General features: G+C 39.2%; 1 protein-coding gene across 1 annotated transcript in view; it reads left to right on the top strand.

Moving 5' to 3' along the window:
- The window catches only part of ABCA12 (ATP binding cassette subfamily A member 12), a 144,167-nt gene extending 121,317 nt beyond the window's left edge, over positions 1 to 22,850 (top strand). Inside the window, exons 42-52 of the mRNA XM_089477824.1 lie at positions 418 to 577; positions 4,034 to 4,302; positions 6,433 to 6,649; positions 6,974 to 7,083; positions 7,794 to 7,938; positions 10,700 to 10,834; positions 14,943 to 15,046; positions 17,392 to 17,484; positions 18,709 to 18,814; positions 20,519 to 20,656; positions 22,410 to 22,850. Coding sequence (XP_089333950.1) covers positions 418 to 577; positions 4,034 to 4,302; positions 6,433 to 6,649; positions 6,974 to 7,083; positions 7,794 to 7,938; positions 10,700 to 10,834; positions 14,943 to 15,046; positions 17,392 to 17,484; positions 18,709 to 18,814; positions 20,519 to 20,656; positions 22,410 to 22,517 — 1,585 coding nt within the window. The 3' untranslated portion in view covers positions 22,518 to 22,850. The remainder of the gene's footprint in view (positions 1 to 417; positions 578 to 4,033; positions 4,303 to 6,432; positions 6,650 to 6,973; positions 7,084 to 7,793; positions 7,939 to 10,699; positions 10,835 to 14,942; positions 15,047 to 17,391; positions 17,485 to 18,708; positions 18,815 to 20,518; positions 20,657 to 22,409) is intronic.
- The last annotated feature ends 434 nt before the right edge of the window (positions 22,851 to 23,284 follow it).

The following is a 23,284-nucleotide window of genomic DNA, read 5'->3' as shown; positions in this document are numbered from 1 at the left end:
ATCTATAGCAGTACATTTAAAAAACCCTTTTGAGTTTTGAATATGCTGTTTTGCAGCCAGGAAGACAATTGTCAGCAAATAAATAAATAAATGACTTATGTCACAGCGAACTCATTTAGCCTCATGTTAATTAAAAGTCATTTAATGACCACTCTAACCTCAGAAGCCACAACGTTCTTTCTTCTCCTTTTTTCCTGTTTTCATGCACTTCAAGAAAAGTCATGGTCAGCACCAGGCAATTTTATTGTTTCTTTTGCCCTTGCCAAAATGGAGGAATGAAAATAAACATTTTTTTCCCTTACTCAGAGACAAACGTCACCCAGAAGTGTCCCTCAGTAAACAAAGTACTTTACTGGTTTTGATAGTTTTTGTGTGGTTGTATTTTCTGTTCTTGTTATTGTTGTGATTGCCCTGCAGATACTCAACATTTTCATGGATGTACTTGTTGGCTGGAATCTTCAAGGAAACTGGAATGGCCTTTATAGTTTATGTCTGCATCAACTTGTTCTTTGGCATCAACACAATTGTCACTCATTCAACTGTGTTTTTGCTTCACCTGGAAAAGCCCACAGTTCAGGTAAAAATCCTGACAGCTTGTTATTACCTTTCACATCTGTACAAAATTTCCAAAATGCATGCCCTGCAGAAGTAGAGGAAGAAACTTTTCCTTTTCCTTCCTTCCTTCCTTCCTTCCTTCCTTCCTTCCTTTTTTTGAGGCAGGTAGGGAGGTGTCCAATACCATTGAATATATTAGATGATCAAGCTTGCTCACGGAAGGCTTTTACATACTCTTACATATATGTTCTCAGTTCATATGAGGAGAAATGGTTGGAGAAAACAGATAGTTCTCAGTGGCTGCCAGTGGGGCTGGTGGCTCCCATGTCAGTGGAGTGATGAACCCACTCCAGGATTTGAACAGAACTAAACAAATTCTGAATCTATTTTAGGTATGAGGATCAGAATCTTGGAAACCAAGAGTGAATTCATTGCCCCACTGACTCCTCAGCCCTGAGCTCCTTTCAGTTAGCACCTGTCCATCCTCTTAGTTACAGTCATTGGGTTAAGGCAGTGGACAAAAGCAGTGAGGTTCTGGTGCCAAAAATATAGATACAGAATTTAACTCTCAATGCATACTTGATCAATGGATAACAGAACACAAAGAGATGAGGTTAGGTATGAGTATGTACAGCAGAGAGAGAATTTCAGCTCCTCTTCCCTGTATACCACTTTCAGTATAGAAAATAGGCTGCCTTCTATAGTGAGCTCCTTTAAGGGAAGACTCAGTACAAAATAATGTAGAGATGTATATGACTCCTCAAAGGTTAAATAATATTTATCATGGCAGTACACTGAGTCATTGAAAGTACAATGTTCAATGTTCAATGAACAGATTTGTATTCTGTCTTGTGGTTATGTCCTAAAGTTCAAATAGATTGGCATCAAATGGTATGCATTATTCAGTGCTTATTGTTGTTGGTGTTAACTGTTGTCAAGTTAACTTCGAGTTATGGTGACACCATGAATGAGAGACCTCTAAGTCATCTTATTATCAACAGCCCTATTCAAGTTGTGCAACCTCAGGGCCATGGCTTTCTTGATTGAGTCTATCCATTTGGAACCTAGTCCTCTTGGGGGAAACAGATGGGACTGAAGGGGCAGCCCCAATCTGCCTTGAATACACAGTGCGTCCCCAATCTGCCTTAAACAAAAATAATGGTCACAGATTATTTACTTAACTTTAAAGTGGCTGATGAAGGCATCAGAATAGCCACAAGACTCTTGGCTCCATCATAAGTCAAAATGAAGATTGTAGTGAGGAAATGAAAAGAAGAGTAGGACTTTGAAGTGCAGCTATTAGATAATTAGATAGATCCTCAAGTGTAAAGATATGTCATTGAATACCAGGGTTAGGATTAGTCATGCCATTGTATTTCTGATTTCTATGTACAATTGTAAAAGTTGGACAGTGAAGAAAGCAGACAGGAAGAGAATCAACTCATTTGAAATGTGGTGGTGGAGGATTGTTTTATGGATACTGTTAACTGCCAAAACGACAAATAAATGGGTCTCAGAGGAAATAAAACCTTAGCGCTCCCTGTAAGCCAAACCTACTACACTGAAGCTGTGATGACACGACTCATTAAAACATATAATTCTTGATAAAGAGGGAAGCAGTTGGGGGGAAAAACACATTATTGATGGATAGACTCAATCAAGGTAGTCACAGTCCTGAATTTGCAGGACCTGAGCAGAGCTTTTGATGACAGGCTGTCTTGAAGGTCTCTTACTCATAGAGTTGCCATACATCCAAGCTGATGACAGAAGATAACGTAACAATAAATGGTAGAGAGAAAAGTTAGTTTTGAGGACAGTCTGAAATGTTAGTCTGTCCATGCTTGTTGGCAGTACTTGATGCTTAAAGACTGTGTCCTAATGGACATGTTATCTATTTTTATTGGAAAGTGAAAATGTACACTCATCCCTCCATATTTGCAGATTTGATATTTGTGGATTTGATTATTCATGGGTTTTATTAATATGTTCCCTCTAGGAATCTCTAGGTCCTGCAGTGCAACTCTGTGGTCAACTTTAACTAAAAGTTGCACAGAAAGACCTAGATATTCCCAAAGAGCATACTCTACTAGGCATTTGTAGCTCCTCCAGTGCAGTTCTATGGTCAGTGTCTGTTGGACATTGACCACAGAGTTGCACTGGAAGACTTAGAGGTTCCTAGAGAGTTGTCCCCTCAGATAAAAACATGGTGGTTTTGTTATTTGTGGTTTTTCCATATTCACAGTCTTGTGCCCCTAACCCTAGCAAATATGGAGGGACAAGTGTATTGTAAGAACAAACATGGAAACAGATTTCTGAGTATCTAAAGATGAAAAGAAAGTAGTCTCATCATCTTAAAAGTCTGATGATACAGGGGTATAGCTATGGTGTTGCAAAATTGGGGCATTGCCCCTCCAATGAATTTTTTCTTCAGTCCCAAATTTCTAGCGCTGAAAAGAATGAGATGTTGAAAATGGCGAACACCAACAACTCTTATGTTTTCTTTGTTCACATTCTCTTGGTCACTTTGCCTGTCATTTTTCTTTGGACGCCTAAACTCTGTTTTATAAATACTTAACTGAAGTTTTAAGTTATGGCAATGCTAGAAATATCGGGACTCAATCAAGGAAAATTCCATGGGGAGGGAAAGATATCTTACTGGGGGATGCCCTTATTTTCCTCCCATGTAGCTACACCCCTGTGGTGATACAAAGCTGAAACACCATCTTAAAGACAGCCCTTGTTTTAAAACAGACATCCTTGTCAACATTCATTGTAGACATACATCCTTCCTGTCTTCACATTCTAGAAATTTTCCTTAAAGGCATGCGAGCAGTAAAAAAACAAAGCAAAACAAAAAAACCAAACAAAACCAAGGAAAGGAAAATCTTTACAAAACTGCTATGGCCAAAAGGAAGACAGGGTGTGTTGATTGACATTGATATGGCCTTTGCAGGTGTCTGGCTCTGGCTCCCCATGATAATTTATTGTATATCTGACATGTCCAATACTCAAATGTCAGCTGCATTACTCATTCTTCATGACAAGAAGTGTAGGTGTTCGCCACAAAGGCCAACGTTTCACTGCATGTCAGGTATTATTTTCACACATAGCCTCCTTGGGACAGCTGTCTGGAATTCAGGACAGGCTACTGCCTAGCACAGTCTCCAGTACCAGATTTCCTTATCTGCTGGCTGACCTCACAAAAGCCCTTTTGATATGAATAAGCATTGAAGGGTAGCTGGAATGCACGTTAAATGCAGCTAAAGTAGGAGGATGCCACCGGGAAATGCTAGGAAAACAGTTCCACTGAATGGGATCAGTCCTCCTCAGGGATTTAACCCAAGTCACTTTGGCCTGTATGCTAATATGTAGTCTAGCATCACCATTTGTTGCAGTTAATTCAGCCAAGGTTTTTTTAAAAATATATAATTCCACACATTCAAACACTTGCTGACCACCAATGCTTTATTTCTTTCAGAGCTTGTATGACCTCTGTGAAACTCTGAGGCATGTTTTTCTGGTTTTCCCACAATTCTGCTTTGGATACGGCCTGGTCGAACTGTCACAACATCAAGCTCTGATGGGTTTCTTGAAAGCATATGGAGTAATCTGCCCTGACAAAACATTCGAGTTGGACAGGATAAGCTCAAAACTTCTTGGGATGTTCATCCAGGGGACAATATTTTTTTCAATCCGCCTCTTGGTTGATGATGGGACAATTCAGAAAATTTGGTATAAGATACTAGAGTAAGTGCTTAAGTGCACTGATAAGCAGTATAGAAATGTACTTGCTATTGCTGTTGCTAAGTGACTCCTAGGCTGGGTAGGTAACTCCACAAGTGGAAACGGAAATGATGGATTGAGAGGGAGCAAGGGGTGCTTCATCTATTGGTTGTAACTTATTCTTTTACATCAACACCGAAAACTTGTAAAATGTTTTGGCAACACAGGCAAAACTGTAGCACTTTATGTTTAAGTGATGATTATCATCACTTAAACATAAAGTGCTACAGCTTGTTTCAGTTTGCCCCTCACTGCTATCATTCAGTTGCAATCAGCTTTATGTGGATGACATGCATGGAATTGCAGAATCCACATATTGTGTTGCTGCATGACAGGGAGGAAAGGAGGGCGAGAGTACAAATCCAAAAAATGCAAGTGACAGTGTATCCTGGGACTGATCCACAAGACGGTCAAAGCAGGTAGCTCTTGAGTTAGATTAATCCAAGTTAGGCTGCCCCGGCTATGATCCCCAGAGGATTCCTTGGGTATAAACCCCACTAAACATAATGATATTTCCTTCTGAGTAGACAATGATAGGGTTATATCTCATGGACTTTTAATGAGTGTGGGGGGAGCATAATAGAGAGAATCAAGAATGAGGAACGTTCTTCAATGCCTGCCTACATCAAAAGAAGTCCCACTGAGTTCAATTGGATACTCCCAGATAGGCATGCATTGGATTGCATCCTTGAAGAAGGAGATCAAGCACTGAGTACTGTACATTTTTAACGTGCTTTTAAATATTTTTAAATCCAAGTTCATATGATGATTGGTTTACTTAGGTTTCAGTGTTATAATTTGTTGTGCTTTTAATTCTACCTGGTTTTTAAATTCTGTTGAGCCTCTGTCCTCGGAGAAAGGTGTGAAGTAAATCTAATGAATTAACTGAGTTAAGCAAAAGAACTCCCTGCTTAAAATGGTTTAGATCTCTGAAGGGATAGTGTTCAGCACCAGGAGAGATCCCTTTCCACCCAAAAACCATCTTTGGGAGGAGTGAGAGGAGGAGTAGTAAAAGTGAAGCCTTTTAAAGTTATATAGATTTCCATAGCTGAATTAAACACATGCTTAAATTTCTCTTACTGAAATCAACAAAATATTGCTTTTCTTTAGATTATGTCTTTTAGCTGCTGATATATTATATATATTACTTGGCATTTCAGGAAGACTCTGGTCCAGTTACAAAACACCTAGCATTTCAAACATGTTTTTTTGTGGGGGGGATGAATGTTTTAAAATTCACACATTTGTTCATAAATCGACTGGAAAGAACTTTTTTTATTTAAAAAAAATTGAATATGGAAGAAAATGAAACTGAGATATTCACCAATTCTTATTTTCCAGCAGCAGCTGGGACTGAGAGGCTGTTGGGCACTTTCATCTGTCCAGGAGTGTAGCTATGGTGGGAATATGAGGACATTGCTCCCCAATGAGAATTCTGCCCACCCCCAGAAATGTTCCTTCAATACCCAGTATTTTAACACTGAAGTGACTTAAAATCTCAACTGACCATTAGAAATAGAATTTAGGCAACCAAAGAAAAGTGGCAGGCAAAGTTGCCAAGGGAATGTGAACACAGCAAATAGAAGAGTTCTAGATAGGAATCATTTTTAATATCTCACTTTCTGCAATGCTAGAAATTTTGGGCCTCAACAAAAATGTCATTTGATGGGCAGAATACTTATTGTGTAGCAATACCCTCATTTTGCCTCTCATAGCTATTTCCCTGTATCAATCTCTCATAGCTGATAGGCTTACGTTCTGTTCGTTTTTCAGTTTTCATTTCCCAGCTATCTAAGGCAGCGGCCATCATAGCAACATTTGGCAGTGAATTATCATAAGTTAATTGTACATTGTGTGAAGAAGTATTGTGCCAGAGCTTTAGGGATCAGAGTCCAAGACCATCATAATCTTTCTGTCCCAAATTATATTTTGAAGGCAGAAGAGTACTGGTAGATGTCTTTAGTAAGTAGCTGTGTTCCCTCTGTAAGAGATTTGTTTGTGTGTTTATGCCTGCCCTTCAGCAAACCCTCAATGTGTCTTCCAAAGAAATGTAACACTGGGGAGATAAAAGAAGTTTGTCTTCTTTTCTTCTAGATTCCTGTTTAACAAAGTACATGGAGAGCCATCATTCCAGCTGGAAGCCTCAGATGAGGAAGAAGACAAGGATGTCCAAGCAGAAACAGAGCGAGTTGCATTGGGCCTCACAGACTATGATATGCTGCAGCTCCAGAATCTCACCAAAATCTACCATCTCCTCCATCGAAAGATTGTAGCCGTAAAAAATGTCAGCGTTGGAATCCCAGCAGGAGAGGTCAGCTTCTGCATGGGGCACTGGGGGGTGGGAAGTCACTTTTCCCCTTTTGTATCAGGCAGCAAAATGTCTTGGTGCTGCCTCAGGCTAAAGTATTTTGTCTTTTCCCCATTGAAATGGAGATGTTTAATGCAAACATCATCAACCGTCCCTTTGCTAAAATCAAGATATTCCAAATTTCAGAGTGGACTTGTTCTAATTTTTATCATTTGGTTTGAAAACTATGTACATGTCAAGTGAGGTTTGGGATTTAATTCTAGCTCTAGCTCAAAAAAATTAGGAAATCACTAAATTAAAACTGGGTCTTTCCCCCTCACATTCCAGTGCTTTGGCTTGCTTGGTGTGAATGGGGCAGGGAAAACTACCATCTTCAAAATGCTGACAGGAGACATTGGACCATCTGGTGGAAGGCTACTGGTGCGCGATGAAACTGGGTAAGGAAGACTGGTTCAATTTCTACTGTGAAATATGAAGAATATAGCTGAGGAAAACAGTGCAATGGGGCTAAATCTAAGTGTGAAAATAAAGGGGTTATCGAGAAAGCACAATTGGCCTAATGATTTCAATTACTGAACTGTCTGTATCACCTGTCGCCAGTTTTATTCTTCTCCCCATTTCATTAAAAAGAGATTGAGGCAATGTGAAGTTCTCAATGTAAGATTAGGAGTACACTTCCTTGGGATAATGCCTTTTGAACTTGGTTGGATTTGTTTCTAAAGAGGCATGTATCCAACCATGCTGTGGGTTTGTATCAACTAATTTGTAGAAGGCAGGGGATTCAGTTTATATCACTTGTCTGCTACCCTAATCAAGAGCCAGCCTTTCTTCCTCCTTGAACATGCTTACTCAAGGGATGACAAGAGCTTCTGTTTCTAGATAAAAATTACAAAGGATTGCAGGTGTAGTCAAGCAACATCAAGCTCAGCATATCCATGAAACAGACAGTGTAGAATTCCCTGAAAATTGCCATTCAAAATTATAAAAAGAAACTGTTGGGAATATGGATGAGAGGGAAAGAAATTTTATTCACCTAGACCTCTAAACATTTGTCTGCACAAGGCTTAGTTGCCTGCCTTCAATTAACTTTAACATTTAGGAACTGATGCCACTTTAAAAAAAAAAACACTTTAATTTTGAAATTTAGATCCTTGAATGACATTGATGATAGCCATTGGTCGTTGTTTGGGTACTGTCCTCAAGATGATGCCCTGGATGATTTACTAACAGTGGAAGAACACATGTATTACTATGCTCGCTTGCATGGCATCCCAGAGAAACATATTAAAGGGGTAAGTAAAATTAAAGTGTGCATAAGCATGCATAAATGTGTTGTGGAAATGCACTTGTCATTTTTTGATCAAATGCATTAAAAACTGGGGTTAACTTACTAAATGTTTTATATTTATATTTATATTTAATAATTACAAAGATGATAATAATAGAAACCATATTGTGGTCTCTATAAATCTGTATATAAGAATGGGAAAACTGCCGATGTGGTCAACATCTGTAATTCTGTAATTTAATAACACCAATAAGTTGCCTTAAAATTCAGTTCAAATGTTGCAGTTTTAAAATAGTTTGTAAACATAGCACTAAGAAATCATAAATAATAATCTTACAAGTCAGAATGAAGCCACTCAAAGTGACATAATCAGAAGATGGGGGCTTGAAATTCAAAATTTCAGGCACAATGTTCAATAATTTTTGGTCTAAACTATCATTCTTGGGTCAAATACAGTGACCTGCCTTTTCCAGGATTTAGCTGATGAATTCAGACTCATTCATCTATGTTTCCTTTATGTCTGAGAAAATATATCACTTTAGTTTACCTGCATAAAAATCGCATCTGAAACAACCTGTAACACTGGTCTCTAAACAGTTCTGCATAATTTCACTCACCAGTAACAGTACGTTACACACCAGTAACTTTTAGAAAAAGGCCTTCTTGAAAGCAACTGTAAAGCCATAAACATCTCCTCATTGAACTTTCTATTATTTGGAGACATATAGTTCTGCATATAGAGACATGTCTCAGTTAACAAAGCCTCTGACAGTGAAGCTCCTTTTTATACTCTGCCAGTCCTTCTCTTTTCCTTCCCATCCTCTGTTTGAATTGATGTTTTAAAGCAGCATCAGCATTGGGACAATGGGGAAGGAGGGCTAGAGAAACACAAGCTTGGTTTAGATTTAAGCAGCATGTTTTCAGTAAACAATGAAATAAAGCTTGAGATGGTAAAGAATGGGATTCTACTCTAATTGATCCTAGTGCAACTGCCACCAGAATCCATTACCATTCATGAACAGCAACACAGAAAGATAAGGAGAGCAGATAAGCCTGTATATTTTAGTATAGCCACTAAAATGGAAATCTTAAGAAAAGTAGAGGCTGGTGAAAGAAGTGTTCCTTGATGCATTTTGGAAGAAGTCTTTTGTTTACTTATGCAAGGCCTAGCTGACCTGGTTGTTTTACTTGTGTATATTGTTTTGAATAAAGCATTTGCCAAAAGTTGTTGAACTGCTCTTCTTATTTTGTAGTGTAGGAACCTATATCTATTCTTTCCATGTTATTTCTGCCTCTGTTACCAAATTTTTGGTTAAAAGAAGTAATAATAATAATATTTATTTATTTATATCCCGCCTTTTCCTGAAGGAATCAAATAATGCCCAGGAACACACAACTACTTTGTTAACTAAGGTATATCTGTAGTTAGATGTGAGGTTTGGGATACAAGTTAAAAATAGGTCCAGTTATACCTTTAATAACAGAGAGGCCACTCAGTTTTAAAGACGAAAATCTTTGCACTTTCTGCTAGCATAACTAGCTGGCTTGGGCTCAATTTGAATACCTGGTTTTAAATCCTGGCACATCAATTTTGGAAGAACTCAGTTCCAGCAGGACAGCTGTCAGATAGCTAATCTTCTCCCTTGGATTGAGATTAGAGAAAGCTGTTATTCCTGTTTTCAACAGAAGATGTTAGACATGGTGCTGCCTGGCAGGAGACTACAGAGGTCACTGTCTTCTCAGAAACTATTTTCAGACGGTATGGCGGGTGTGTGTGTGTGATTCTGCTTTTTTTAAAAAAGGAATAAAAGTCAAAGACAGGAAGAATATGCTTTCGAGCAAATAATTATGCATACAATGCTTTTGAAAGAGGGATATCCTTTTGAACCATGCCGAGGAGATAGAATGGCAGACTAACAAATCAGCACTTGATTCAGTGGTTTGATAAATCCATCAGGTGAATAGAAAATATGGAGATTTTGTGAGCTGGTGGAGGTGGAAGCAAGACCCGCACTGCAAGATTAAAAATCCCAAGAGTTTAATATGAGTTCTTGTGACCGGTGACCTCTTCTATCATCCTATCTTCTTTGCTAGCTCCAATATGAGTGGAAGCTAGGCAAAGGCATATGTTGGTTTTTGTTTAGTGCCAGGTGGCTATAAATATGTCAGCCTTTTTAGAGTTCAAAGACTTAACTGCTTAATTTGGCAAGACAGGATGAGCAAAAAGAAGAGGGTTGTTATTTTTGTTCGCTATAAATTTAGCCAAGTTTGATTTAAATGTATGCATGTTTAAAATTGCTGATTAGCTAGCATTGAGGCTATACTGGGCTTGTGGGGGGAGGCAGACAGCTGGGAGGCAAAACGAGAATGATTTTGCAATGGGTAAAGTAACTCATTTACTTATATGTCAGAAGATAATAGTTACATTGGCCTGTTACAGACTGCCAAAATAAAGTTGCTTCGGGTCTCTTTGGAGGTATGCTGTTTAATGATGCATGCATCCTAAGAATCCGGAAGCTGCACCAAAGCTGCACTCAAGTGCTTAGGAATGGAGTGTGGCTTTGGCGCGACCTCCGGACTCTTAGGACCCATGCGTCATTTAAACAGCATATCTCCAAAGAGACCCGTAGCAGCTTTATTTTGGCAGTCTGTAACAGGCCATTGTCAAGTTGTCTTCACTACAGCGCACTGGCGTACACTATGATAATATTTCAATAGCCTTTTTAAAAAAACAAACAAACCACCAACCAACATTGTTTACACAGGCTGTATTTCATCTGCTTTATCGACTTAACCTGATGCCCTACCGACACAGAATCACTTCCATGTGTAGCTATGGCACCAACAGAAAGCTGTCAGCTGCCCTGGCCCTGCTTGGGAAGCCTTCCATTTTATTGCTGGTAAGAAAATAAAGCTTTATTGTAGCGGGAAGAAGGGCTTTGGATTTTCTGTCTTCTCTGAAGCCTTGCAGAGGCAACAGCAAGAGCTACGAGAAAGGAGATTTTGCTAAAGCCAGAGGGTGTGCTCAGCATCTTTAGCCGCAGAATTTATGTTCTGAGGAGAAACTGAACAGTTGGGAGGGCTTAATCCACACTCAAGAAATTTAGAAATATTCAATTTTGGGGGAAAAATGGATTAAAAGCACAGAATCTACTTTTTTCTTTTCCTGTCTAATGTGAAATACTCCTTACTTTGCCAGTAATAAACTCCAGGAATAAACTAGATTTAGTTTCCTTTCAGATCAGAGAAATTAGTAGACTAGTTTACATTGTTTTGCAGTGTTTGTTACATTTAGGAACGTGTACACAGATCATGGAAAAATACAATGGTCCTATAAACAGACAGAACAGCTACAAATCCTGCACCTGAGCTCCCAAACAGAGCAGTTCCTGAAAAATGTTTCCCCTTCAACTAACAATCCTTCTTCCCCTTTCTCTCTCAGTTAAATTACAAACTGTTTCCTGCCCCTTTCTTTTTTGGTATTATGATACCTTTTGACATTCAGACCCTCATCAGGATAACCCTTAAGGCAATGCCCTTGCACTCAATGCAGATCGCTGTTGTGTTTAAATTAAAGGGGAAAATCGTAGGAGTCTTCATCTTCACCTGGAGCAGATCTTTTGTAATCATCATCATCATCATCATCATCATCATCATCATCATCGTTATTTGTATTCCACTTTTTCACAAAGGAATTAAAGCAGATTCCAAAAGTGTAAATAAAACATCAAACAATTAAAAATTATAATTAAAAAAAAAACCAAATCCCAACCCTACTCTCAACTGTAAAGCCAATGGGTCTTTTTCCTTAGGTATGCTCTTCTTTTCCGCTTTTCTCCTATCTTTAAAAATGTTTGCAGTGCATTTTCATCTATTTTACTCTTGCCAGGCTGCATTTTACTCTCATCTGGCACATCCAGACTGGTTGAAAAGTCCCAGATTTTGTTCCTGTTCTTCCCAATTTTTTACTGAGTTAAAATTAAGCCCCTCCTTAAGGATCTGGTGTAACAAGCCCCATATAAGAAATGGATCTGACAGATAATATTCTGGGGTAAACAAAACATGGGTGGTTTTGGATCTCTAAAATCATATTGGAATGAACAGGAACTAAATCTGGGACTTTAAGATCTTTGTAATCAGCCTGGATATGCTCTCAGTATGCATCCAGTGTTAGTGAACAAAAAACAAGAACAGGGAAATGGGGACAAACTGTATATTTTGCTGGTAAGAACAAGAAAATGCCATAATAGTATGATTTTGTTAGGTTCACTTTTACTTGTATATTACAAGTCAGAGCATACAAAACTATTATAAACTAGAGAGATTTTTGACAGAATTAATGGCATCAATATTTTTGTTGTTGTGTTACTTAAAGTTATTTCCGACTTATGGTGACCCTAAAGCCAACTTATCACAGGGTTTTCTTGGCAAGTTTGCCATTACCATCCTCTGAGGCTGAGAAAGTGTGACTTGTCCAAGGTCCCCCAGTGAGTTTTTACATAGATGAGTTCATCTTAATTTTTTAGCCATCCTCCCACTACTGAGTCCCTTTTTATTCATTCCCCTTCTTTCAAATTAAGGTCTCACTTCTCCCCACATTGGGTTTCTAGTCTCATTTTTCCTGGTAACCTATCACTATCATTCTCCCTATGACATTGCCTTCCTAGCTCAGGGATCCTTAATAGTTTGTATGGATGCTATATATTTTTGGTAATCTTCCATCTAAAGAGTCCACCTAAATAATAGGAAGAATTTCCTGACAGTAAGACCCGTTTGACAGTGGAAAACACTCCCTTGGGGAGTGGTGGAGTCTCCTTCTTTGGAGGTCTTTAAACAGAGGCTGGATGGCCATTTGTCGGGATGCTTTGCTTGTGAGTTCCTGCATGGCAGGGGGTTGGACTGGATGTCCCTTCAGGGTCTCTTCCAACTCTATGATTCTCTACTTGCACTTATACAATGTTCTATCATATATTATATTAGACCTTATTTTAATCTGCCCTTTCTTACTAACATCCAACTCCTTTCCACATCAAGCCTCTTGTGAGATGTAGATACCATATCTGTGGGCAGGCAGGGGTATCGCTATGCAATCATTCTTCCAGAAGTCTCTGAAATCCACACCTTCAGTCAACATGTTCTGTGGGCCATGTAATTGCTATTCCAATTGTGTCAAGGCCACAGAGAACAAGAGAAAGCTCTAAGAGGTCAGGAGCTGAATTCCTCCCTAGCTTTGATACATGTTCATTGCATTCATCAATGGATAAGTTATGAATGTGAAACAGCTACCTTGCCTAACTCTCCCCTCATGTCAGCCAATTATGGGATGAAAAATCAGAAGTAACAGGTCTCATGTACACAGATTGTCAGAGAAGCTGATGGTATGGAGCAGATTCAATCGCAGTGTATCTCAGCCTGCTGCTGCCACTTCCAAGTCAGATAAGGGCAGGAAAGTAGGATTCTCTCGATGTAACTTGTCAGTGTAATGGATATTACTGTAGTAGCAGCTGCTGATTGTCTACAAGCTTTTTACCTCCCTGTGAATATTCATCTGCAGAGATAAAGTAGATTTCACCCCCTTCAGTTCTGTTAGTATTTTGTCGTGGACTGTATTGCTCTGCATGCTTTCCAGTTCAACAGGGAGAATTTCTAAATTTACTCAACAGATGCATGTACAATTACTATGCAGTGTTCAGTTTGCATGAAACTGATGTATGTGTGGTAATACTACCATGAGAATCTACTATGGGAGCACAGTGCGACAAAAAACATTGATATGCTTGCATCAGGATGCCTTTTGGTCTATTTATGGTACAAGCGCCAGAAAAATATGAAAGTCAAAAAGGGGCACAGCACATGTAGTACACTCTTAAAGGACTGTGACTATATCACATAAGCAGATAAACAGCTGCTAAGGGCCCTCACCCTTAAGCAGTTATAAGGACCCTGCAAATGGAGGACAGTTTCACAGTTGTGGGTGTTCCTGCCGTCAAGTAGCTTCTGAATTAGGGTGACACCAAGGCAAGCTTATTAAGAGTTTCTCTTGGCAAGATTTGTTCAGACATGATTTGTCATTGCCTTCCTCTGAATCTGAGTGTGACTTGCCCAGGTCAGTCAGTAGGTGTTCATGGCTAAGCTGGCATTTGAACCCTGGTTTCTCCAAGTCCTGGTCCAACACTCAAACTACCACACTAGCTCTCTTTCCCATAGTTGAGGAATGGAGAAGGTTTCCTCACTAGAAAAATTACAAGCTAGCCTCATTTCTGACTACCATGCAGTGTTGTTTCTGTTGTGGATGATGCCACATTATCACCAAATAGCCACAATTCAAACTGTCAGGCAGTTTTGCTGACAATGGCTTGTTTAGGACAATAGCATATGGTAGCTCATCTGTGCTCTATTGTCTTTGAATGTGATACTCAAAACAGGAAACCTTATTTTAATCAGTACATGATTAAAGCTCAGAAAGAAAGCTTGTGCACATTTCAAGTGTCAGTTTTTAGCATTCCTCTCTTGAATATAATTAACTTTGTATAAAAATTGCTCTCCAGAACTGGCTCCTCATTCTTCACGTCTGCACTGGCATATCTGTCTTCAACAACATCCTGTTTCTCCAATGCTATATATAACACCATGCACCTATACACAAAGTTGAACACTTCTATTTTAGACAGTTGTAATGGGTTTAAAGGCAATATTCTTTGTTGGTACAGAGCCTGAAGCTTTAGGTGCTTTATATTATAATCCTATGCATATTTACCAAGAGGTAAAGAGAATTCATTTGGGTTCATATATGCACCCAGGCTTTCAGCCATATATTGTTGCTGCTGGTGGTGATTCCATTATCATCACCATTACCTTCTGAGAGCAACTTTAATATAAAGGCTTATAACAATGTGAAGGCTAAGTATTAGTGAATTTAGAAAGTAAATCAAAAAGATGAGAATGTGAATTCTTTACTCTATTCTGTCAAATTCTTAGACAAATTGCTATCTAATCCTTTTATTTCAGGATGAGCCAAGCTCTGGAATGGATCCTAATGCTAAAAGGCATCTGTGGAAGATCATCACAGAGGAAGTACAGAACCAATGTTCAGTGATACTCACTTCTCACAGGTAGAGTGCCTGAGCTGACAAATAACACCTCATGGAAATGTTCACACTCAGATTTCACATTCAGATAAGCCCAGTTGCTTATTAGGTTGAAAGCCTGTATTCAAACCAATGTGTGCTCACTGAAACAGAATGAACATAAACTGACGTTACTACCATGCATTCTTTTTTAGCTAAAAGCTGACAAAGAGCTGAAATGTTGGCACTGCACAGCTGCCATAACCTAACCTAGGCAATACCTGTCTGGTCTTTCCAACTAGTATACATGATGAATATACAGATAATCAAATTTCATGTATACTGCTACCTGTTTTAAATTCTAATGTATTCTATGTTTGTACTCTATTTTTCCATTAAATATTTAGAGTAGCCAACAATAAATCAAACAAATGCAGTATTAAAAACGAGCAGTAAGACAACATATTCAGTACAGTGGCATCAAGAACAACAATACTCTGTTCCAGTTGCTGCTGGTGTTGCTGTCTATGCAAAATATCTGTGACACTACAAAATATTCCTCCCACTCCAAGGTTTCTTCTCCTTTGGTGGTACTGCTTCAGTACCCCTCAAAGGCATCTACTTTTTGAAACTGGCTGCAGCTCCTTATAAGGATCATAAAGTTAATCCAAATCACAAATTGCATTTTATTTATTTGTTTCCACGACTTGTAATCAGTGTTCTTCTGTCTCCAGAGCAGTGTGCAACATACTAAAATACCAATAAAATCACAACAATAAAACAATTTGAAATCCAATTAGGAAAGCATCTGTAAAAGCACCTATAACTGTAGCAACAGGGGGGAAAAGACCACATTCAGCTCAGCCTATCCCAGTACTAAACAACTTCCTGAAGATCCATGGGTCCTTTCACAGTGAACAATTACAATGCTGTGATACCACTCTGACTGTCATGGCTGCCTCCTGTGGAATCCTGGAGTTTGTAGTTTGAGAAGGCACTAGAGTTTTCCGACTGAGAATTTTAGGTATCCCTTGCTAAACTACAAATTTCACGATTCCATTAGATGGAAACCTGGCAGTTAACAGGGAATCATAATGCTTGCATGGTGTGAAAGGGCCCCAACTAAGCACTGAAAGCCAACAGAGAGAAGGCAAAATGAGTTCCAGATTGAGCACATTTGACAGAATGGCTGTCATTCTGGCTCTACTGTCTCGATCCAAGTTGTGTGTCCCCCAAACTTCTAGGGATGTAGGGAGGAACTTAATGGTATGTTTAAAAAGTCAAGTAAAAGGCAAACAGTTCCATGACATATGAGTCACTAGTGGTAGAAAGCATAAAAAATAATCCATAATCCCAAACCTGCAATTATAGAAGCAAAACTGCCAGGTGTTGCTTTTCCCTTCCTTTCTTCTTCAAATTAATCTTGGATAGCAGCACTGTCTTTCTGGGTTGGGGTGGACAAAATGTGGCCCATTTTTGCCATCCCCAGATGCTGCTGGATTGCCTTTTTATGGCACAAAAGGGGGTGAATTGCCTCTTCTAGACACCTGTCACACTATGCAATTATAGCATTGTGATTCCAATTTAGCTGCCATGGCAACCTCCTATAAAATAGTTGGAAGGGTCAGTGGTGGGAGCAGCCTTTGGAATCCACAGCCAGAGAATTCTCCTCTGGTGCCCCTGACCAAAGGACAGGACCTCTGGCTTTAAAGAATATTTTCTTATGTTTAAGAGCAGTGAGTACTTGTAACTTAATGAAATGGTGAATTGTTTCTACTGAAAGCTTCTGGCCACTTCCAGCAACATCCATGTTATGCTTATTTATTATTACATGGGCTGTCCATACACAACCTACAGAGGGCCCCAGGGCAGAGGTTGCCCATCTATGAATTAGGTGAGGGACCTGGGTAGTTGGAACATGGAGAGTCAAAGGGAAAGATCTCCTGAAGATTACATTAGAGCCCCTGATCATCATCATCACTTTTTGAATGATGGCATCTTCTGTTCTGTTTTGAAACTCCCAGTGCTTTTGATGCCTTTATCCTAAGGGAGTCTTTTCCAATCTGATTAACCTGAATGATGGCTGTGACCTTGTGCACCCAAATTGTCTTAACTGGAACTCCCACTAGGTCTTCCTCAGAAAGAAAAGCCTACAAAGAAAATAGCACTGCTGCTGATCGCCATACAGAATGTATGGCTGCCTAGGGAATAATCTTTTATTTTTATTAAGCTACAAAGAGAATACATTGTTGAACTTCATCTTGCTTGCTACTGCTTGATGTGCAGATTGTGTAGATTTTCTGAGTCAGCTGTAAGGAACCACATGCAGTTTAGCCATGAGGAATCCAGAGGTCTTCCTTAGGTTAATGCCCTGTTATTTTGGCTTTCAGCATGGAAGAATGTGAGGCTCTCTGCACACGGCTGGCTATCATGGTAAATGGACGCTTCCAGTGTATGGGTTCCTTGCAGCATATCAAGAGCAGGTTGGTAAAATGCCTGCCTTGGGGCACTTCCTGTGAGTGGTTTACTAAGCAGAAAGCAGTGTTACAGAGATTTGTTTGTGGGTTTACTTCTTAATAGGATTAAAGAAAAAAGATGGGTGAGTGGGTGGAGATGTGATTGGCTTTATGCAAAAGTAAACTTAGGACTCATCTGTCATATTGGTGTGATTTTTGTATAACAGGGAGGAGGAGGAGGAACAAAGCCAGGCACCCTGAGATGAAGTTTGCAGGTACAAGCTGAGCCTGGACTTCAGCACCTCATGTCTCAGTGCCTGCAAGATCCAACTCAGAGTGTGTCACTTGCTTTCCTCTCCTGGGAATGAGAGGTGGATCACTTTGGACAGGGATCCAATACTTCAGGAGATCCAATTACATCAGGGATGCGGCCATACTACCATTTGGCCTACAGAGGGAGAAGGGGAAAATGCAAGCCCCAGCTATGGTTCCCTACCTTGGTGAGACATTGGTGCAAAACACCTCTCCATTTAGTGCATTCACACTGAAGCAAACAGGGGCCTGTCTTTATGCACATCAGTATCACTATCTTGTTCTCCATGTAACTGAAAGAAGCTCTACCCTATACTTTATCCTGGACTACACACATTATAACACTAGCTAATTCCTCAGCTTCATGAGGGCTCCCTTGGCCAGTTCATCACATTTTTCATTTCCACACTACATTCCAATACTCATTCATATGATTATCTAGTCACTTTGGCTTTAGGCAACATCCTTCTTCCTGCCTTGTCCCCCAATGACCATCTCTAAAATTGAACTTGTTATTTTATCTTCACACCCACAAAGTTTTCATTCTCACACACAGCCTACTTATACAGTTTTGTCCCTGGACTTTCCACTCCAGCCCATGCATGTGTGGAAGTAGACTCAAATCTATGAAAGCTCATGCTACCAACCTCTCTTCAATTAGTCTGAAAGGTGCCCCAAGATCCCTTTAAGACCTGAAATGTGAGTAACTGCAGTTTGGAGATGGCCCAGATGTACTCCTTATGTCCTCTTAGTCACATTGGGAATTTGGTATGTTTTCATTTGCTTTTGAAAAAGAAATGTTGGTTGGATTGGATGGCCCTTGTGGTCTCTTCCAACTCTATGATTCTATGATTCTGTTCTATGATTTTATGATTCTAATATGGAGTCTTCTTTTCAGAAAGATTGTGTTTATATTCCATAACATCTTTTATTCCCTAGATTTGGAAAAGGATTCACTGTGAAGGTGCATTTGAATAATGAGGTAGATAACATAGAGAAGTTGACACAATTTTTGCAGTCAAACTTTCCAAACACGCATCTAAAGGTAAATGTAAAAGAATAAAATTTGGAATGACTTAATGTGTGATTGAAATGCTTAAGCCACTAGTTTATCTATACCAGTGGTTCCCAACCTGTGGGTCAGGACCCCTTTGGGGATCGAATGACCCTTTCATGGGGGTCGCCTAAGACCATTGGAAAACATCTATTTAATTACAGTTATGAAGTAGCAGTGAAAATAATTTAATGGGTTTGGGTCACCACAACATGAGGAACTGTATTAAAGGGTCGCAGCATCAGGAAGGTTGGGAACCACTGATCTATACAGAGGACCATTAAGCCTTTTTTGTGGTTTTAGATCAGTAGGCATCCCACAGTAGTAACCATGTTTGCTTATTAGTTATCTGGAAAATTCACAAGATACTTGTTCTTGTAAACTAGGCAAAATCCTAAAGAATAAAGATATATAACTGAATATTAAAGTTAGAATGGTCCAAGCCATTATATTCCCCATCACCACATACAGATGCAAGAGCTGGAAAGTGAAGAAAGCTGACAAGAAGAAAATCAACTCATTTGAGATGTGGTGCTAGAGAAGAGTGCCAGCATGAACCAAATGTTATTATCATGAATATCATTATTTGATTTGAATAATAGTAATGCATATACAGTGGGCTTTACAGGCTTTTTAAATTTATCATTAATCTTTGTCTGCTACAATTAAAAAATGCATTGTGTGAGTTGTGGGGTATTGAGAAATGTTAAAAGACAGTGAATATTAAAATGATGATGTCCACAGGGGTGTTTCTGTGTGTTGAATCAAGCATGATTCACCCACCACACAAAGCTAGAAACACATTGTGGCATAAGGGTGAAATACAATTAAATTAAATTATATCAAAACATCAATTTCTTGTATTAAGAGGCATTTCCTAACCAAATGAATTCCAGTGTTCCTACAGTGGAAGAAATTTTGCACCCCCCTGAAAGGGGCAGCCTACAGAGCTCATCATTTGTGCTAGAAGGATTGTGGATCATCAAAAGAAGCTGCCCAAACACAAGTCACAGAATGCCTATATAGCAGGCTTAGTTCTCAGTGGATTTAGCAAAAGAACGGCACACATCCATTCAAATACCAAAGTGTCTCATCCTAATGCATAAGCATTATAGGAGAAATGAGACTCAGTGTAAATTGTCATGCAAGTCCACAACAGACTATTATGGCTTCAGTGCCACAGACAAAATTAGAAAGCTGACTATTGAACCCTGTACTTGATTAATAGCAGCTAGTAACATTGGTTATAACTGATTACTGGGTCCCTTGCAGAATTGTTGTGTGGACATCCAGGAAGCATAATAGAGGGACTACGAAGAGCACATTGTTATTTTTATGTGTGTTAACAAAACCCAACTTAAGTTTTTTTGTTTATTTATCTGCAAGATTTGTTCAGAGAGGGGTTGCCAGTGCCTTCCTCTAAGGTTGAGAGAGTATGACTTTCCCAAGCTATGAGCAAAGATTCAAACCCTGGTCTCCCAGAGTCCTAGTCCAACATTCAAAGCATTAATCCATGGTAATTCTTGGAGAAAAAGAAATACCTTTGTCTTATGAAGGAATTGATAGAGGGCCAGCCAAGCTAGTGTGGTATCTACTGGATGATAGCATTTCCTTTCCAAAATGTACTTCTTCCTTTCTACATCTGGCATTCATCAGTTTCCAATGAATCTGTAATAAATCATCTTATTTCTGTAGGATCACCAACTGAACATGGCAGAATATCATGTCCCAGTCTCTGCTGGAGGTGTAGCAAACATATTCCAACTGCTGGAAGCAAACAAAGAACTCTTCAGCATCAGGCACTTCTCAGTGAGTCAAACAACTCTGGAAGAGGTAGGAAATTTTATCTGTCCATTCCAGTCATGAGTAATGGAATTGATGTATTATTCAGCTATTATTATTTTCACATTTAGGATACTAAATTGTGTGTAAGATAGAATTCTGGACAGGATATCCTAGAACATCCAATCCATCTTTCTAATGTAAGGCAAAACTAATGGATATGTGATATGTTACAGTCAAGTCCTTTACTTAAAAATTACACTTTAATTTAAATTAGACCTATCTTTCAGTTAAAAAAGACTGTTCTATATGACATGCTGTGACTTCAAAGTGGCTAACAACCTGATTTAACAAACCATATAAAATACCACACAAATACTTAAAATCTGAAACATAAAAGTATATAAAATGGCAGATAAACCAAAGGAAGCAACATATTGATATTATTTACTGTCAGTGATCTAGAAAGACAGGACAGGTTTAAGCATGCACTCAGAATGTGAGTGGACAACATACAGTTGTCCAGACATAGTTGGATCGCATAGCCATGAGTGGTGAGGAATGCTTGGAGTGGTAATCCTACACCATTTGGAGTACTGCACTCTACACACCCCTTAGCTAGAAGATAGAATTGTTGGTGCCTGGGGTGGAAATTCTAGTCAGGGCACCACCACAAAGAAGGTCCTATTTCTCCCACCTACCAAAAACAGGGTCACCAGGAACAAAGCTTGAGATGTGCAGATAAATACATCTGTAAGAGATAATGCCCTTTAGATATGCTGCACTATTTTTGTATATTGCTAGGCAATTATCATATGGAGCCTTACCATCCTTGAAACGTGGCTAAATCATGTCAAGCATGTGCGTGTGATAGCCAATCACACTTGCCTCCCGTGATTTAATCATCATTGAGGCATTCCACTCCTTTCCTGCCATCAAAACATTTGTGGAAAAGCCATTTCTCCAATAATGGAAACTTCTGCTATTGGAGAAATGGCTGCTCTGTGAATGCTTTGATGACAGAAGAGGAGCAGGACGCCACAATGACAAATCATGGGAGGCAAGTGCGATTGGCTATCACACCCACATGCTTTATGGATGATTTAGCCATGTTTCAAGAATGGCAAGGCTCCATGTGATAAACGCCCTAGTGCTCATAACATAGGAGCAATCCAGCATACAACAGCTAGATTTGCATAGTTATGTGTGTGCCTTCAAGTCACCTGTTGACTTATGGTGACCCCATGAATTCCATAGGGTTTTCTTAGACAAAGAATATTGAGAAGTGATTTTCCAGTTCTTTCCTCTGAAATAAAATAGATGGAATTCCATCTAACTGTGGTTGGAATGACGCTCCTTTCAACAATTCTAAGCTCTGTACCAGTTGTGGAAGGGATCAGTTACCATTAGCTTTGCAGTATGTTTTAACCCTCTTTTTCAAGCTGTAATGTGAATACCAGCCCACCACTCCCTATCTTCAGCAGTTAGCATTAGGAGGCAGGAAATTCTCCCACTGGTGCCAGAAGGAGATTTTTCTTAATGCTAAATGTAATCACTTATTCTCTCTCCCTTCCTCCTTTCCTTTCTCTCTGAAGTTTTAATGTGATTGCAACCAAGGAGGAGATTTCAACTCCCCACCAATGTGATGCCAATGATTTATTACCTTCTTGTATTTAATTTTTTGAAAAAGATCACACAACTGTTAATTACATCATTACAGTCATATGGCGTTAGGCCACATTTTTATTTTAAAGCTAACAATATGCAGGAAATACTTAATTTGAACTCTTTGGTTTCATTTTAGGTTTTCATTGACTTTGCAAAAGCTCAAACTGGTCCTGATATTTTGGATGCAAGATCAGACAGCCCTGATGCCATCAGTCAAGATTCAAACATAACTGCTATCTGCTAAGGGTGGAACTAAGCTCCACTGTGAAACTAAGGTGTTGTTGTTTTTCCAAGGTAGTTTATGTATTCAGTTTGTATTCCTGAATACTGGAGCCCTGAATGGAGGAACCTAAATGTATATCCATTTGATCTACTACTTTTGTTACTACTACTATTTTGGTTCATGTGCTCATTGATTCTTGTATGTATGTGTATGAAATATGTATACTTGCCACTAGCACAGGTGGTCTTGTGCTTGGGAACTTCCTCAATTCCATGCAGTCCATGAGAACCTTATACCTTGGAAGAAAACAGCTGCTGTGTATCTAAGGTCATAAGCTGAAGTTTGCTATTTGTATGGATTAAATCAGTATTAAATGAAATCAAATAAAATTATTTAAAAGCCAAGAGCAAGGTTGTTTCTAGAATGTTTGTTTACCCCCGCCCCCATAAACCATTTGGCAACACAGGTTGTATTTAATAATAGCAAAACCCCCAAAATCCTGCCTCTTAGAATACATTCATGACAGTAAGGGCTGTTCGACAGTGGAACACACTCCCTCGGAGTGTAGTGGAGTCTCCTTCTTTGGAGGTCTTTAAGCAGAGGCTAGAGTGCCATCTGCTGGGGATGCTTTGATTTGGGTTTCCTGCATGGCAGTGGGTTGGACTGGATGGCCCGTGCGGTCTCTTCCAACTCTATGATTCTATGATTCATCATGAAATTTTCTGAAATATTGTAACATTTTAACTAAAATAAGAATTAAGGACAGTTGCAATTAGAAAAACTTTTAA

Source organism: Sceloporus occidentalis, unplaced genomic scaffold, assembly GCF_023333645.1.
Source record: "Sceloporus occidentalis isolate IW3139 unplaced genomic scaffold, rSceOcc1.0.p SCAF_12, whole genome shotgun sequence".
Taxonomy (NCBI): domain Eukaryota; kingdom Metazoa; phylum Chordata; class Lepidosauria; order Squamata; family Phrynosomatidae; genus Sceloporus; species Sceloporus occidentalis.
This window is presented reverse-complemented; position numbering and strand designations above follow the sequence as displayed.